General features: G+C 45.1%; 1 protein-coding gene across 3 annotated transcripts in view; it reads right to left on the reverse strand.

Moving 5' to 3' along the window:
- The window catches only part of LOC138566663 (F-box only protein 27-like), a 1,347,647-nt gene that overhangs the window by 117,071 nt on the left and 1,211,870 nt on the right, over nucleotides 1-18,706 (reverse strand). For all 3 annotated transcript variants that reach the window (XM_069644226.1, XM_069644225.1, XM_069644224.1), the window contains exon 10: nucleotides 3,055-3,193. In XM_069644226.1, the coding sequence (XP_069500327.1) occupies nucleotides 3,055-3,193 (139 nt within the window). The remainder of the gene's footprint in view (nucleotides 1-3,054; nucleotides 3,194-18,706) is intronic.

Here is an 18,706-nt window from a genome sequence, read left to right on the forward strand (position 1 = left end):
TACTATTGCATATTCTTGCTGCTATAAAATCTTTAACATTTGGAAAGGGCCCCTCTATATGTCTTTTCTTGGAACAAATCTCTTCATTTCTTCTCTGGATCTCTCTAGACGGGACTACTGTTACTCCCTTCTATTAGGCCTTCCTGCCTATCAGCTTGCACCTTTATGTTCAGTCTTTAACGCTTCTGTTCATCTTCTATTTGGTATACTCCACATAACTCTTATTTCTGCTGCTCTCACATTGCTTCACTGGTTGCCTTTTAAATCTCAGCTGATCTTTCATTTTCTTTGTATTGTGTTGAAATCTCTGGCCCCACCATATATTCTGCTCTTGCTACTTTCTACTCTCCCCCTCGTGCCCTGAGATGAGCATCTCAGTTTCTTTGTTCTGTTCTTCAACCTCTTTCCATTAGTTCTCTTTCTTCAATTTAACTTTTCTGGTCCTGTTTGAAGGACCACTTACATTCTCTCTTTACTGCTTAACTTCGCTGGTAAACTGTCATCACATATCCATCAATTTTGTTACAGTTTTTATCTTGTAAAGCACTTTGGCGAAAAACACTATACAAATTAAATAAAATACAAACACAAATGTTACTGGGATAGTAATTCCGGCCTCTGTGATTGGTGCCTCAATTAATGAAAGCTGCATTGACATGGATTTCTATTTCCTTTGCATTATTTCGCAACCAAGCAGGTAATGCCTTGCTTAAGCGCAGTTGTTTTGTAAATGTATACACTACCTAGCAGAGCTAGTGGACATGAATTTCAAAGCACAGCAGCCTTTTTAGATGAGGTGTATACATTACATGAGATCTCAAAGAGAACACCCAATCTGGAAGCGGAACAGAAAAATTAGGCATTCAATGAAGGAATTCTTCCAGGGCAGAAAGTTAGTAAGCGTGATGCATCAAATTTAACTGTCATTAAATTTACCATTGGCAATCATGTGAGAGAATAGATGGTAGCTGAAATGAGGTCACTACTTCCTAGCTGCATTTTGAATGAATTAACGTTGTGGAGTAAACTTCTGGAGGAATCTCAAGGAAGCCAATTTTCAGTGATCTAAGACGACAAAGCTGACTGTGTTCATAAATTGAAAAAGATCTGTAAATAAAAGGTTATACATAACCACTTTTGAGGGCAGTGATGCAACAATGCAAAAGCATGCCACTAAGCCCATTGGGGTGGCAATCGGCTTAGTTGGACCAATGATGATGTGACGCGGAAATGAAAAGGTCCAACTTTGCAGTCCAGGTACCTTCACCCGACAGGGGCAAGACTGGAGCTAATAAAGTAATCTCTGATTTTTTAGGAATCAACTTTAGGAAATTGATTTACATTGTCACCGTTTCACAGCACTGAGCAGAGACACCTGCTCCCTGGGTATGCCTGTTGGCCTCTGCTTTGTTGTTTAGCCAACATAGTCATGTTCTAGGACTCCCAACACCTAATATCCCAAGAGCTGCGCTTTTCCAGGGTGTCACTTACAAACACATCTGCAGAGGGGCTAGGATTCACCAATGAAACAATCAGTGCACTGGGGCCTCACAGTTTCTTAATCATGGAGTCTGTCTAGTACTGTAGTACTGTTCTTGGTCCCAATTACCCCTGTCTCACTGTTTAGGTCTGGAGGCTTGGCACTTCACACCATTATCCAGAAGTTACTGGTTTTCTTCATCTTTGAACTGTTTCTGGATCCTCTTGATTGGATTCATATATTTTGTGCGCAGAGTATCTAGTGTTACAGAATTGGTATATCCCAATTTGAGATCTCGTCCTAATACTGTACAGGTCAGGTCCTTGCATATTTTAGTTTCTTTTTGGTCTTCTACCAGTCAATGTTCGACTGGACGGGCAGATCTGTCCTATGGACTCTGGTGTCATTAGGAGGAAAATACCCACAGTTTTCCAGCTTCCAATCTCCCTATCCAAAGTACTCTATAGTGGGAAAAGATTTGTAGATATGCTTTTTACATATTGCTGTTGTAAGGTAGTCCTCAAGCCTTTTCATGTAACTATTCTTCTCAAGGGTTTGGTCTTTATTCCCCAAGCTGCCCTGTTGAGGGGAACATTTTGCTATCCACTTTGGTACACCATTACCTGTGCCCCCCGACATACATTCACCAGCTAATCATAGAGATAGGAAGGTGCCTGTGCCAGATGTCTTTAAAGGGAGGAGGTGAGAAGGTGTGTGTCATCAGCATACAATCTGAAGGAATATAGCAAGGATGCAAGAAGATACAAATATATATCGCTAAAAGAGGTGACATGGCACAGCCATAATTAACATCCCTATATGCTGCCTTAAAGAGAATGCAATGTGTGGGAAGTGTTACAGCCTGCACAGAATTACAATTCAGGTCCGTACCTTAGTACCCACTTTTTCTAAACCCTCTAGAAGGAGGGAGCAGTTAACTATTTCATGCAATACAGTTAGATCTAGACGGATCAGAGCAGCAACAGTGTCTCTATTCACTACCTACCGCAATTCCTCAGGAATAGTTGTCTGAACATACTCAGAGCACTGGCTAGAGCTGCCATATAGAGAGCCATTATCACACCCACCCTTTATATCATCCAAACACCAACCACGATCAGTTCCTCTGATGAATTAAGGCCCCCAACTCTATCCCTCTGTCTTCCACCCAGCTGATCTTACGTAAAAGTTATTACTTCCCACAATAGATCATGCTGTCTTGTCACTGTTGTCTCCTCTCTTTTGTCTGCAGGTCCAGCTTAGAAAGTAATACTGAGAACCATTATTCTCTTTTTATCCTCTGGATAGTGAGGGTCATTAGTACACTCTCAGTACCCTGCACCTCTTGCAATACTAGAACCCATTTGTAAGACCCTTTCAGATAAGCTATTACTGGTTGTTATTAGAGTGCACATCTCCCAACCCCCTTTATTCATGATCTACGATACGAGATGATATGGAAAGTCAAAAGGGAACACAGCTGGACACCCCCACAAATCAAATTCTTATGCAATAGTTGATTGTGAAAATCATCAACCCCCTGCCACTATTCCTCTTCGTTCGATCAGCCTTACCTGGTGATATTCTTCGTTGTTCCACTGAGGAATACGTTCAGGTTTTTCTTCATATTCGTGTATTACTCGTTTGCCGTCTGAAGCCAGCAGTTTCACGTAGATTTCATAGACACAGCCACAATCCTGGCGTCCACCATACCTTCAAGGAAATAGACAACTTCTTCAGATTAATTTCTGGGGAAGCTAATGAAATGCAACATTAGTTTGAAAATAATGGCCTGCACTGACTGAAAGAAAAGCAGAAAACAGGTAACCCGGTATGTTGGCAGGGGCTACCAACTTTACTTGTCAGAGAGCTGGAAAGAGAGTGACTTAAGTAGATGGGGAGAGACAGAGAAAATGTCGTCTGATGCTGGATAAGCAGCAAGGAGGGATCCAGCCAGGTCGCGGGAAGTGAAGAGGACAATGTCAGGGGGACCACAAAGAAAAGAGTAGGTCAGCTGAGGGGTGAATAGTTGCCTGATTCTTGGAATGACAAAAGAGATAGACAGGTCTGTTTATGACCAATTGAAAAGCAGCAACCCATTGAGGGTCCATGCCTATATGACTAAGGAAGAGGTCGGCCAATGAAGGGTAGGAAAGGGAAATGATGTACATGGGCAGAAATGGAAGAGAAGCTTGACCTCCTCAGAGCAGCAAGGTGCGAGACATGTCTGCAGAGGAACAAAAGTATTACCAAGAGAAGTGTGATATTTTTTATTCTAGGAATGTACATATTCTAATTTTCCAAGAAATCTAAATTGTAGGTAGGAGAAAATGCATCACTCAGGAAATACGTTTGTTCCACCAAACCTTTACTGTTTGAAAAGAATGCTTGTTCTTCTGAATGTTTGTTCCACTGATCACCTTACTTGGGCCATGCTCCAGTTTGAGGTCTATTTCTCTCAAAACCCAAAGCTGTTGGGACTTGGAATTATTTTCCATTGGGTGACAAGCCAAGGGAGTCCCTTTTTATCCACCCTCTGGGAGGCTAATCGAGTAGATGACGAACCATCCTAGTCCACTGTGGCTTGTCCCCCCTCATATAATATTTCATGATTTATTTATTTTACTTCTTGTTACGCGCCACATGCCCGTGGGCCTCAGGGCACACAGAAAACAAGAACAAGACAAACAAAACATTAAAAGACTGAGGCATAGGAAGTGTGGAGAGGTCGTAAGATTACTCTATGTTAAAAAGGTGAGTCTTTATAGCTCTTTTAAAAAGAGGGTAGTTTTGAACCTGACGTATTGCAGGTGGAAGTACATTCCATAGGAGAGGACCCTGGAAATCAAGAGTGTTACCTCCAAATTTAGCGATTTTGAATCTGGGGGAAGCAAGTACTGTAGCAGTAGAGGAATGAAGGTTCCTGCTGGTTGTCTTGACTTTGATGCGTTCTGACAAATATACGGGACTGCTTAAGGACACACACTTGTGTGTCATTGTTAACACTTTATGTGTTATTCTGTGTTTTACCGGAAGCCAGTGTAGTTTCTTTCTATAGGTGGAAATGTGAGTGTGGCACGATTGGTTAAAGATGGTGTGCGCAGCATTATTCTGAGCCACCTGCATAGATTGTATGTTGGCAGCGGTGGTGCTAGACAGTAGGCTTTTACAATAATCTAATCTAGAATTTATCAACGCAGTGGACAGAAGTGTACAGTTTTCAGTTGTTATGAATGGGCGAATATAGTGTATTCGCATATTAATCAGTCCACAGCTAGATCGAATGCTGGAGACGTGGGGCTTCATGGATAGTTCGCCATCAAGAACGACGCCTAATGTTTTTACTTTCCTTTGGACCATGATGACATTGTCCGCGATAGTGAAGTTGGCATAGTCTGTGGCTAGCTTGTTTTGGGTGTTCTTAGAGGATAAAGTCATGAGCTCAGTTTTATTATTATTCAGGGCCAAGGAGTTGTAAGTCATCCAGTCCTGGATGGCTTTATAGATGGTACTGATAGTTTCAACATAATTTTTATAGTGACAGCTCATCTGGATGACAACCTTCTGCCATATTTGTTGGCCTCACTGTGCATGGTCCTGTATGAAAAGAGGGAAGGGGTTGTTGGTGAGATAGTGGGAAAGGCAAATGCAAGACCTGTGCTGTTAATAGGTTCAGGTTAAAAATACCAGATACCAGAATGCTGTTCTGCCTTTATGGGTTTAGTGGAGACACTCTGTTATCCACAATATAGAGCTTAAAAGCCTATAGGCCATAGCAGTTTTTGTATGGTTAGCCGCCATGGGGAGTGTGAGAGGGATAAAGAGCAGAGCTTAGTCATAGCTCAATTTAAATTAATATAGTAAAGTCTAGGCCTACCGGGGCATTATGTGAAGGATCTGTTTGTGCACTGTAGGGTGGTAGGAGATTTAAGCAGGGAGTTGGTCAGTCAGAGAGAAGATGGGAGTAGTCAAAATGAGAGGTATGAGTGGGTGAGGCGAAACTAAGATGTTGGGTAGATAGCTAGTGGGTGCCATCCAGGGAAGTAATAAACACAGACTGTTAGCTGTTTGTTGCCGTCTTTGTTTTATTCTGTGTTGGTTGTGGTGGGTCCAACCCAAGTTAGCCCATTTTACAATAGTCTTTGCCAGTGCTTTTATTGTGGCTTGATATTTGCCTACTGTGACATATCTGAACTATTCGTCTCTTCTTCCCAGAAGGGAGCCACCCCATTTGAGGCTAAGTAGGAGACCCGCTCAGAAAGACCCTTCCTAGGGGTCTGGGAAAGTGTGACCTCACTTGAAGTGACTCCCCTCTTGGGGACAAGGATTCCCATTTCTATAAGGAACTCCCTGTCCAGAGTGCATTGTCTGCCTACATGGGAATCAGAAAGATGTTGTTACTTCTGTTTTGGACTCTCCAAATAGTGACATTGCTTCGCAGGAGTACAATAAAGCTGGTAGGTTCTCCCTCATGGGGTCCTGTAACCACACCACGAAGAAGACATTGGTGCTTTTTTTACTAATTGTGAGAGATTAGCAGCACAGTTCCAATGGGACAAGGGCCTGAAAATTTGTTACTTGGCCCCTTTACTTAGGAGAAACCTACAGGTATAATATCAAAATATCAAAGCCCTAAGAACAACCTCCTTCTCAGAGATCAAAAGGGTTCTATTAGAGCGAGTGGGACATACCAAGGCCGATTTCTGGCTGAAATTGCAATGAAAGCCCCATGGAATTAGCCGTACGTATTCAAAGTTGTCTAGGACAATGGTTAGGAAATAATAATCTACCCGGGGTCTTAGAGGCTATTGCGCTGGAACAATTTGTCAATGCCTTACGCCCACCTCTCCAAAGAGCCAGACTCCAACAACCTTCTCTGGAGACGGCTATTCAAGTTGCCTAAGCCCACTCCGAGGCGTTCAAATACCTTACACTTCAGGGAAGCAGTTGCAAACCAGAAGAGAACTTACACCCTCAAATAGAGGCCTTTGAGAAACCTGAAGGTGTCTCCCTAGCTAGCAGGTAGCCAGGACACGGCCATCGCTATTGGATCCAGTTCCTGGGGGGGGACCAGTGAGCTTTTCCCCATCCTACCATCTAGAATATTCCAAAACACTTCCAAAACAGACTAACACCAGAGCCGTTTAAGGGTCAGGTAAAGTCAGGCAATTGACCAGAATCACACACACCTGTTGGCACTTTCCCTTCCCCACAGGGATGAAAGGTAGGGCACAAGAACACAGGATGAGCAAGGCAGAATGCACGACATGAGAGCCAACTCAGCACGGCAGTTCATGAGGAAGCAAAAGGCGGCATATTCAGAGCGGGTGACAAGAAGGGAAGCAACCTTGCCCTTTCCAACCAAGGCCTGTGAAGCCTCTGCAGAAGGAATCGTAGGACCTCGAACAATAGCCCGCGTGTGTTGCAGCAGATGTCTATGGTACACGAGCAGGGTCGGACTGGGACAAGAAATGGGCCCAGACAACTCAAAAAAAGTGTCTCTCACCTAAACAAAAGTGGCCCTCAAACCCTCATCCATGAATCATGTCCATTCACAACTTTACAGAAAATGTTAATTTGTTATATTGGAAAGTAGCAGTTAAAGATAAATTATTAAGCATGGGTCAACAGGCTAGGGTGCACTGGAGTCGAGTGCAGTGATGAGCTCTGCAGCATTCCTGAATCACAGTTGATACCAAAGAGCAGCTGTCCTTACTCCCTTAGTCGAGACAGCATGAGAGTGTGATAATCTATGCTCAGACATAAACATTTAATCTAAGCATGGATGAACCCCACATCTGGGTCTGTCTAGGTATAGATCTCTCACATTATTAGGGGCCAGGATTTACAATGCTTGTCAGGTACAATGGCCCTCATTACAAGTCAGGCGTTAAAGTCCAAGGCGCTAAGCGACCTTGGTGCTAATTACGGCACCGTAATTTACGGTGCCGTAATTAGCGCCTTCCCCATCACCATTATGCCCTATGGGGCAAAAATGGGAATGGGGAAGGGCAAATGGTGAATGGGAATTACCGCCCCACTCACCTTGGAATGGGGCGGTAATTCCGCCATCCAACATGGCGGAATCCGGCATGGACCATGGTCCTAATAGCACCATGGTCCACCGCCTGACTTGTAAAGAGGGCCAATGTGTTGTCTGGTCCTGCGGATAAGGTGCCAGGAAAGGGTGATGTCCGCAAGCATGCAGTTTCAGCTACGACTTAACAATTCCACAATTCACCACAACCATGGTGCCACCACACACCTCATGCCGCTCAGACAATCCCCAATCTAAAGCAATGCCACACTACGGTTACCACCTCCCCAATTCTACCCAATTCTACAGTGTGAGAACCATCCCTCATTAAATCAGGGTAATGCACATAAACTATTGCGGTGCGATTGCTGGCTGGAAAATTAGGAAAACCTGTCCTCAGTGCACCATGTGATGCTCATACCAGTATGATACAGCGTGCTGCAGAACTGGCACTAGCGATAACCTGGCTTTAGATTGCTGTATTTAGACTTTAGTGAAGTGAGAAGCTCTCACCTTCCACAACTTCCTGTTTTCTGTTCAAAACCCTGGGCAAACATGTCCTACACCAGAAAACACATATTCAAAGGAAACATGGTGCAATAAACTGTATGTCCCTCATGCTCCCTCCAAGGCACACAAATGGCCCAAGAAAACAGGCCTTTATGCAACTTCAGAAATGGTCCTCAATCCAGCCACTGAATCTGAACCATACACAGCCTCTGAGAGGTCCCTTACTGAGGGGCCTGTAACAAAACTCCCAATGGACAGGTAAGCAGGGAGAAAACATTGTTTCATATCATTTTGTGTATTGTGGTTCAGCTGTGCAAGTGCATAGGTGCAATAAAAGGTAGGATCTGTACATTCAACCATATACCCAAAATATATTAAAGCAGGCTGTTTGGAATAAAGGCCAGTGTTTAGATGCCAAAGACCGTGACTAACGTTGGAACAAACAAAAGTGAGCTTTTAAGAGAGAATAATGATCGTACGCCTCATGTATCTGCAAATGCAACTGTCTGCCAGCACAAATGTTCTTTTTATTCACCCACTCTTAACCTGCTAAGGTAGTGACAGGACGATGAGAGTGTTCTCCCCCTCAGCAGCAGCCAACCCGATCCCCATATGATGTGGAGTCCCGCAGGGTTCTTGTGTCTCCCCTACCCTATGCAACGTATTTACTAAGCCCCTTTTTGATGATCTGGACCATCTTGGTATCACCTACACGAACTATGTAGACGATACCCAGATTCTCCTCCCTCTTTCTGGGGATTACAACAAGGATTTGGCCCTGGTGAATAGGGTGTATATCATCATCCAGGCATGGATGGCAACCCATTGACTATGCCTGAATGATGATAAAACAGAACTTATCATCCTGGGGACCCACTCCAACCTTAAAAAATTAGGCCATGATTATGCTTCATTCCTGATCGATGGAAAAACCATCAAGGTGTCCAAGGAAGTGAAGACACTTGGCTATCTGGACTCCACCCTCTCATTTGACAAACAGGTGAAGTCCTTGGCTTCGGCCACTGCTTACACCTGTAAACTCATTAGAGTTGGCAAACACTTCCTATCTAATAACAAAACTGCATTATCCTAGCCAGAGCCCTAATCTTATCTCGGCTTGATTATTGCAATGCCCTTTACATTGGTGCCAATAAATCTATCATCCATAGATTACAAACCCTTCAAAACAACACCCTGCGAGCTGCTCTTGGCGTGCCCAAAAGATCACACATATCGTATATTAGGCAACAAAATAACTACCTTTCCACCCTTAACAAAATCCACCTAAAATCGGCATCACTTGTTCACAAAGCCCTGAACAATGCCGCACCTAGTTATCTCATGGATACATTCCTTAGAAGGTGCTCTACCAGACCAGCAAGAATCTCTAATGTCAATAGCCTTATCATACCGAGATTCAAATTGTCCAAGGTTGGGGGAAGCAGCTTCCAGGTCCGAGCAGCCCAACTCTGGGACTCACTGCCACATCCCCCCCAGGCCCTTTCTGAAATTCAAATCTAAGTATATCAATCTCCTGAAAGCCTCTGACATCTAGCTGATTAGTACCTACTCTGGTTCGAAACCTCCTAGAGTAGATATGTTAGACACTGCGAGTAGACATGTTAGACACTACCCAGATGCCACCCTTATCCACACGCAGCACCCCCTGCTTAGTGCTAGATAGCCTGCCAGCGCCTGCATTTAAGCAGGTTTCGCCTAGCCTCCAGTTGAACTCCATGGTCTGTGCATGTTGAGCCTGTCTGCAGCCTGCCTGAACATAACCCTATAGTCTGCACTCCACTGTACAGTAGCCTTAACTCTATATTCAGTTAGCATGCAACCTGTATATAACGGTACTTAGTTAACATGTAATCTGTATATACCTGTATATTTATGCACATCACTGTTCATTATCTGTAACTTGTATATAACTGTATATTTATGCATCACTGTACATTATCTGTAACTTGTAACCTAAGCCTTGCATTTTCTGTACTGTTGTGCACGGTTACCTTAGGGTTTGGTGCGCATTACAAGTGATTAAAACGAACAAACAAACAAACAAGGAGGAAGCAGTGTGCAAGGCATTCTTGGAAATAGTTTTTTAAAATTAAATTAGTTTTGCTGATTGCCTTAATCCACATATTCTGGATATATAGTACATTCTGAAATACAATGCTAGGGCTTACATAACGCAAAGTTTGGAAGCAGGGTCAAACACTAGGCTCCAAAGCCAACAGTTTGGACTGCGAGCAAAAGGACTACATTATGACAAATTATAGTGCACACTTGGTTTTGCCAATCTTTTTACCAAATTCAGAAGTACAATTAACTGTCTGTGTCCTATAATTGTACTCTGGAATTTAGGAAATCAGCTCTTACAAGAAGCACTGTACATTGGATACTCCTAGTCAACGGGCATGCACAAAATGCAAATACATGCAGCAATATTTACTACAGTTTAAGGGACATTTCCATTTCTGTAAACTAAAATGATGAAGCTTTGTCCTGGTCTGTAGAGGTTTGTCCATGGCAAATTTCAGAAATTTTTGGAAGATAAGAGCTTTCGCTCATAGGTTAAAAAGAGACACTAGGCGTGGAGGCAGTGTGTTTTCAGTCTTAGAGAGCTTTCTGAGAGGCTTGATGCTGACCTGATAAGTATGACAAACATACATAGAATCTCACTGCATGAAGGAGCCAGCAGGTACGATAATATAGACCCAGGGCAGTCCAGGTCGAAACACAGAGCTTCCTGCACATATTTATTTTGACTCTGGAGCCACCTAAATTCTGTATCATCACCACTCCCTCTCAGGCCCACCCAATATAAACCTTTATAATTAACCGCCTTGACCGTGCTTTTTTAACACTTACACACTGAGTAGCATCAAATGCCTTTACACTGGGCAGCACTGAGTGTTTTCACCACAGAACCCCACCGCATTCCCATGCCTTTAACACAAAGCAGCACTGACAGGAGCGTAGCATCTTTGACAGCAGCGTAAACATCTCTTTCACTGAGTAGCATCACAGAGTAGCATTAATGTTTTATACATTAGGCTGCACATTTGTTAACTCTGTCCTGACTTTGCCCCAGCAGATAACCACTTCAGAACCAGTCTCGCCTGATTCACCTAAACTGTAGTCGGACCTCCTGCATTTGTGGAGCCCTCCCACCGAGTAGCACCCAAAAGAAGTGAGGACCAGGTCCCAGGCCGGGCTGTCTTAAAATGGATAGACAAGCGCAGACTGTCTCAAACTTGCGACCAGAAACCCAGTGCCCACTAGCGTGCATCAGTAGGGCTACCTCCAACAAACCAACTGAGCTGCACCATAAACACCTTATGCACAGACGAGCAACATGGTCAGCCAAGTCCCTAACACCCCTGGGCCCAATTTATGAGAAATCGATTCAATTGAATACTTGGGGCCAGGCTTGATAGAATATGGAGGGTGGAGACAGGAAGATAAATGTAAAAGGGGAATGAGAATTTGGAGCAGGTCGAGGCTTCAATTAGTAGAATGAAATACTGCACAATGATACTATTTCTGAAAACTTCACATCAACCAGGATACATAGGCCATGCATGCACCACCAGGACAGGACCTTTCACCTTTCCCTGCACCCGGTCTGCCCAGGGAAGCTCTTCCATGTGTGCCGAGTCCACACTACTTTAAGCGTGTTCTAGAATTCATTCACATTGGCAATCCTGAACATGCACATTTATGTACACACAAATGGGTCGTTTTAGGATTCAGTGTTCCCTTCTCCCATGGTGCACTTTTGTAAGGAAAAGAACTACTACAAAGGCCGAGCCTACACCGCTGTCTAGCCCACACTGAGCCAAGTGTTGCAACCAATGACCCATGCAGACCAAGACACAGCTCTATTCTGCACCAGCTCCGGATGCAGCGCCAGGAACAGCATTGAGTTTAAGTCATCTCATGCTCCCACCACCATACACCATGGATGGGAGGGATGCTGCTGCCTGCAACAGGTGTTTGAGAAAACCTAGGCGTGGAGGCAGTGTGTTTTCAGTCTTAGAGAGCTTTCTGAGAGGCTTTATGCTGACCTGATAAGTATGACAAACATACATAGAATCTCACTGCATGAAGGAGCCAGCAGGTACGATAATATAGACCCAGGGCAGTCCAGGTCGAAACACAGAGCTTCCTGCACATATTTATTTTGACTCTGGAGCCACCTAAATACTGTATCATCACCACTCCCTCTCAGGCCCACCCAATATAAACCTTTATAATTAACCGCCTTGACCGTGCTTTTTTAACACTTACACACTGAGTAGCATCAAATGCCTTTACACTGGGCAGCACTCAAAAGATACTCATTTAGTCTGATTGGAAATGTGATTTTTTTTCCTTCATATTTGTGTCTGTGCTCAAACATTCCCTTGTGGTTTGAGATGCATGTGTTGTTAATTAAAGCTGACACGATGATGCACGGCAACGACACACACTGACTGTGTGGCCCTTTCTCGACTAACAGAGATAGTAACAATTAATTACAAACACTTCACTTGACTGTTCTCGTTTAGAGTGACTGCCTCTTCTCCGACTCCCGACCCCCGCTGGCCCTTTCAATTTTATGTTTTTATTACTTACTGTGTGTAACCCACATGCACAAATTCCGTCTCCACAGACTCTCCATTGCAATTTACGGCTGGGCCAGGCAGCTCAAATAGGCCCCTCATCGTTGGCAGTGTGCTTTGCTTGAGGCCTGCTCCAACCTCTTTCATGAACACTTCCTTTCGAATAGCTGCGCATTGTGCTAGGTGTGGCACCCAGCAACACACCAATGCGCAGGATGACCCACACGTCTTGCGCATGATTGGCTGTCACTGCCAGCCTGCTACATATCAACAGGCCCCCCGATCCTGCCCTGAGAGGGTAAGGCTCAAGAGTCATCCCTGGGTCAGCCCCACCCTGCCCCCCACCCAAGGCAGGCGAAAGCAAACTTGATGTAGAGCCCACCCCCCACAACAGGAATTGTTGGTGTTCTCCAAGAGAACGTGAAGCTGCCTGCCTGGCGCCAAGCAAGTGGATGGCTGGGGCACTGGCAGCCCCATGACTCATGCTATTGGTGCATCAGCAAAGCAAAGTTAAAACTTACTAAATTAGTATTAACTTTTCTTTGATGATGTTCTGCGACTGACACTGTGTGCATGCTAATCATAAATACATCTGTTTGCCGCTGTGCAGCGAGCTGGCGGCAGGCTGTGTTCTGCAACGTAACAAGTACGACTTCAGTGATAAAAATCCAGCCCAGCCCATAGATATTAATGTGGCTCATAAAACCTGCCCCAGAGTGGCTTATAAAATCGGCCCCAGGGCCATCCAAAGTCCATTTTGATTTGGCCGGTGGCAGAAAGGGAGATAGGCCAGTCTGCCCCTGCCTCTCTCTGCTGCATATGCGCCTCAACTGCCTCCTCTTCCTCTGGGCGTTGTTCTATTTCTCTGACCCACTGCTCCATTAGCAGAGTCACGTGATGATCAATCTCGAAAAAAGATAATCTTTCTTCTATGTTCCATGCGGCTTATCAGGCTACTTTATCACAACCCACAAGCTGTCAGTATTTTGGGGGACTGCAAAAAGACCTAACACAAGAAGAAAGAAAGTAGGAAATAGTCAGGATAAAAGCCTATGGGATCGGGGTGGGGGGTTTATCTAAAACTAAATTGTAAGTTCCTCTTCAGGAAAGATCTGAGAAAAACATTGTCAGGATTCCTAGTGAGATCATTCCTGTCATCAGTAGACGCATAGAATACATCTTCTCAAGAACGGATTTGCCCAGGATTCTTAAGGATTACTCTTAGAGAAATAAGGCAAGGTGGTATGAAGAATCGTAGATGGGACCTTTTAGTTATGTTCTCAGTCTAAGCAAGGTGCTTGCCTCAGGAACTGGTCATAGTAAAAGGGGCCTACCTCTGGTAGGGATACTGGCCTCCCCCAGATACTCTAATCTCAGGGATATAGCACCCAGCTACTTTTCGGCTTTGCACACAGTCAAACAGTGAAATAGTGCACTGATGTCTCTTGGCCAATATCACATTTACATTTAAAGGGTTATAACACCCAGGCATGTCACTGCCACAATTCAACTTCACAGGGATTTAGCACCCAACTCGCTATTTATAACCACCCAGTGCGATAGTGCCCAGCCCACTTCTTCCAGATCAGGTGTTATAGTGCCCCAGTTCGTTCATAAGCGATGTTGTGCACTGTCATGATCTCTGCTTCCAAAAGGTCAGGGTTTTCCCAACTCCCTTGGAAGCAGATCCATAACCCAGGTTCCGAGTGCCAACCAGTCCCAATTGGGACCTTTTGGACCCAGTCCTGGCGCCAGTGGCACCAGGCTCATAAATATGCCCAGTCCCAGCGCTGGAAGCGCCGGGCTCATAATGCTTGGGTGGACTTACCTGCAGCAGACCATGCTGCTTACTTGCCTGCCAGTTGAGCCTCTGATCCTCTTCTGTTTGGAACTACTTTTCCTGTTGGGTGGGGCAGGAGCCACTCCCTAGATTCAGAACACTGGAACTCTTCTGGAAAGCAGGAACTCTTTTCTTACCTAGGCGTGGCTGTGGAAGGAGACACCTAAGCACTACAGGAGGCTATTTAAACCACACCCGATGGATGAATCTTGCTTTGCGTTATTCTGCATCCTCTGCAGCAGAACGCTCATCGTGTCTTCTGCATCTGATCCTGGGCCTAAGGAAAAAGGCTTACCATCCTGAATCCAGTCTTCAGCAACACCTATAAAGACAAGAAAGAACAGGTTAGCATTACGGTCTTCAGTGACAGCTCTTCACTTACCTGGTCCATCGGCTGTCACCAACGCCTGCATTCCGGCATCTGAAAGACAAAGGCTTACCTACTCTTCGTGTGCTCCGGAGGTCTTCACACTGCATTCCGGCATCTGAAAGACAAAAGCTTACCAACTCTTCGCACGCTCCGGAGGCCTTCGGCGCTGCATCCCGCATCTGAAAGACAAAACAAGGTGCGTTTAAAGACATTGGGGAACTTTAATACTCACGTGCCATTACTCCTTTCCACATCTAACCCAGTGGGTATTCCGGCACCCTGCAGCCGCTCCGAACTTGTACCTGCAAAATAAAAAGACAGTTAGAGCGCATCGTGAAGCAGGCAACAAGCGCTTACTTACGTGCTTCCAGGCGCTTCTATTCATCACACGGGCTCCATCTTCAATTCACTTCAGCCCGTCATCCGCCATCGCCGGAACCCTGCAAAACAAGAAACATCATTACTAAAGACTTTAAAGACATTAGAATTACTCGAAACTTACCGTTCGTGCAGTAAACGACGGACAGCAGTCCTCTGAAGTCAAGAGGCCTGCTCCCCTTATCCAGTGAAGAAACTGGTTACAGCACCCTGCCCCGAGGCAGATGGAGAGCACGGCGTTCACTTACCTAAGGTGAGAGCGTTAACCTTTGGGGTTCTACAGGAGAAGAGAAAGGGAAGAAGAGAGAGACATTCAATAACCCAGTTCCTTAATCCCATATTTTCTATCTGCAGACATCTTACCCTTCGAGTCAGACATACAGTGCACAGAGGTCCAGCCCAAAGAGCCAGCCGTGTGTTACACATCACCTTTGAAGATACGGTATACGCCCAGTCAAGACCGGCGCCTCTACGGGAATCAGGTGAGCGTTACAGAACGCAAAGCCTACCACAAAACTCCCGTCCAGGCGCTATGGAAACCTCGGATACCGACCAGCTAGCCCAGTTACTTGGGGAACTAAGGGCAGAAGTGCATGCAGCCCGTCAGGAAACGAACGCTCTAAGAAGGGAACTGATTATTTCCAAGGAGCGAACAGATGATCTCGCTAGACAATTGCTACAGTCACAAGCCGGACAGACCCCGTTACCCGCATCTGGGGGAAATCTTCCTTCTACATCCTCTATGAATCCAGTGCAGGTCAACCTACCTGGGAATGTACCTCTGGCTCCGCCCGAACGATTTTCTGGTGACCCAAAGAGGTTTGCAGTATTTATCAATCAGTGCCGGTTGCATTTCTTATGCCGGCCAGCAGCCTTTCCAACTGATCAAGCTAAAGTAGCTTTCGTGCTTTCATACCTTAGTGGCAATGCAGCAGACTGGTCGATCCCTCTAGTAAATCAAGATGATCCGGTCTTCCATGATTTTCAAGCTTTTCAGCTCAGTATGGAAAAACTGTTCGCAAGACATTCACAGGGGCAGGCCTTGGACAATGAGCTTCTTTCGTTGCGACAAGGTAATCAAGACCTTTTGGCTTTTATTGCGTCTTTCAACAGACTGATAGTGGAAACTCAATGGCCTGAGGACAAAAGGATTACGCTGTTTTATAGAGGTCTACGTGGAGAGCTCAAAGATGTGTTAGCCCAAGTAGTGAATCCCCCACAAGATTGTTCGGACTATATAGACTTAGTCGTTCAAATAGATCACAGACTGCAGAACAGGAAGGCCGATCGTTCCAAGTTTGATGCTCGAGTATTTTCCAAACCGCCAACTCCTTCCAAAGAAGTAGACTCCGGGGAACCCATGCAAATAGGGGGTCTGAAAGGTTCTCTAACACAAAAGGAGCGGGAAAGGAGAAAACAGTTGCAATTATGCCTCTATTGCGGAAACTCAGGGCACTTTCTTCGAGACTGTCCGGTGAAACCTGTCAAGAAGGCAGTAGGAGCTGCAGTTACCAAAGTTACAAACTCTGAGCAGGGAAACAACCTCGCCTGACAAGAATAGAGGTCCTCTTGCCGAGCGTGAAAACCAGTTCCGTGACCTCGCATTTCGTGATACCTATGGTCCTCATTAGCCCTGATAATCCGGATCGATTACATGCAATTGAAGCTTACGTCGACAGCGGTGCCATCGGCAATTATGTGGATCATGAAATGGTTTTGAGGATGAATCTAACTCTTTGTCCCAAGGCTGTAAAGGACGTCATTACTACGGTGGATGGTACGGAGATAGCCTCCGGGCCAGTAACGCATACCACTCAAGAGGTGACGCTAGTAAGTCAAGATGGACACCATGAGAAGATCGTGTTCGATGTGATCAAGGCCCCTCAGTTTCAGATTATTCTAGGAATACCTTGGTTAGAGAAACACAATCCTCTGATCGATTGGCGAGCAAGAACGGTCCAGTTTCCAGAATGTGTCTCTACTTGTCACCCTCCACCTGGTGTTGCACTGGCAGCAATTTCTTCAGAGACTCCCCAGTTACCTCCCGAATACCTAGAATACCAAGATGTTTTCCGGAAGGATCAGGCTAACTCTCTACCTCCTCATAGGTCTTATGACTGCCAGATAGACCTGATACCTGGATCTACTCCTCCTTGTAGTAGAATGTATGCCCTCACTGAGCCTGAGAACCTTCACCTTCGACAATACCTGGATCAATACCTGGCAAATGGGTTTATTCGTCCTTCCAAGTCCCCTGCTTCTTCAGCTTTGTTCTTCGTTCCAAAAAAGGAAGGAGACCTTAGAACTTGTATAGATTATCGCTCCCTGAACCAGATCACCGTTAAGAATAGATATCCGTTACCTTTGATCCCTGAACTCCTGGACCAAGTCAGAAAAGCATGCATATATACAAAGCTGGATCTTAGGGGAGCTTACCACTTGGTACGAGTAAAAGAGGGCGATGAATGGAAGACGGCCTTCCGCACCAAGTATGGGCTATTTGAATATCAGGTCATGCCCTTCGGACTTTGCAATGCCCCGGCCGCCTTTCAATATTTTATGAACGATGTCCTCAGAGAGCTCATAGATGTGTGTGTTGTTGTTTACATTGACGACATCCTCGTTTATTCCTCATCGGAATCTGAACATCGGAAACACGTGAAAATGGTCCTCGAAAGATTGCGTCAACACAAACTTTTCGCTAAGTTGGAAAAATGTGTTTTCAACGTGACTGAAGTTGAATTCTTGGGATTCATATTATCACCTGGCGGAGTGCGTATGGATTCAAAGAAGGTCGATGCAGTTCTCAAATGGCCATCAGCATCCTCCGTAAAAGGTGTGCAAAGCATGTTAGGCTTCGCTAACTTTTACCGCAGGTTTATCCCCAAATTCTCTCGAATAGTCCAGCCCATCAGTGCCTTGTTAAAGAAAAACAAACGTTTTGAATGGTCTACCGAGGCGGAACAAGCTTTCCAGGATTTGAAGACTAAATTTATCTCTGCACCAATCTTAAAACACCCTCGCCCCGAACTCCCCTACATCGTGGAAACTGATGCTTCAAGCCTTGCCATGGGGGCAGTTCTATCACAAAAGGACCCGGTAACCAATCAGTTGCATCCCGTGGCATTTTGGTCCCGCAAATTCTCGCCTCCTGAAATCAATTACACGATTACTGACAAGGAACTTCTGGCTATCAAGTCTCCCTTTAAGGCTTGGCGGCATTATCTGCTGGGGGCCCGACACACCGTTTCTGTGATTACGGATCACCGAAACCTGCAATATTTGAAAACCGCAAAAGCCCAATCCTCTAGACAACTCCTTTGGGCATTATTCTTTGCCGAGTTTGACTTCATAATTACCTATCGACCTGGTACAAAGAACGGTAAAGCTGATGCCCTTTCTCGGATGGGAATGGAAGAACACTTGATCAACCCTAAACCTGTACCAATCATTCCCGAAAAAAGAATTCTGGGTGTAATCG

Source organism: Ambystoma mexicanum, chromosome 2p (assembly GCF_040938575.1).
Source record: "Ambystoma mexicanum isolate Mex_15411 chromosome 2p, UKY_AmexF1_1, whole genome shotgun sequence".
NCBI classification, from domain to species: domain Eukaryota; kingdom Metazoa; phylum Chordata; class Amphibia; order Caudata; family Ambystomatidae; genus Ambystoma; species Ambystoma mexicanum.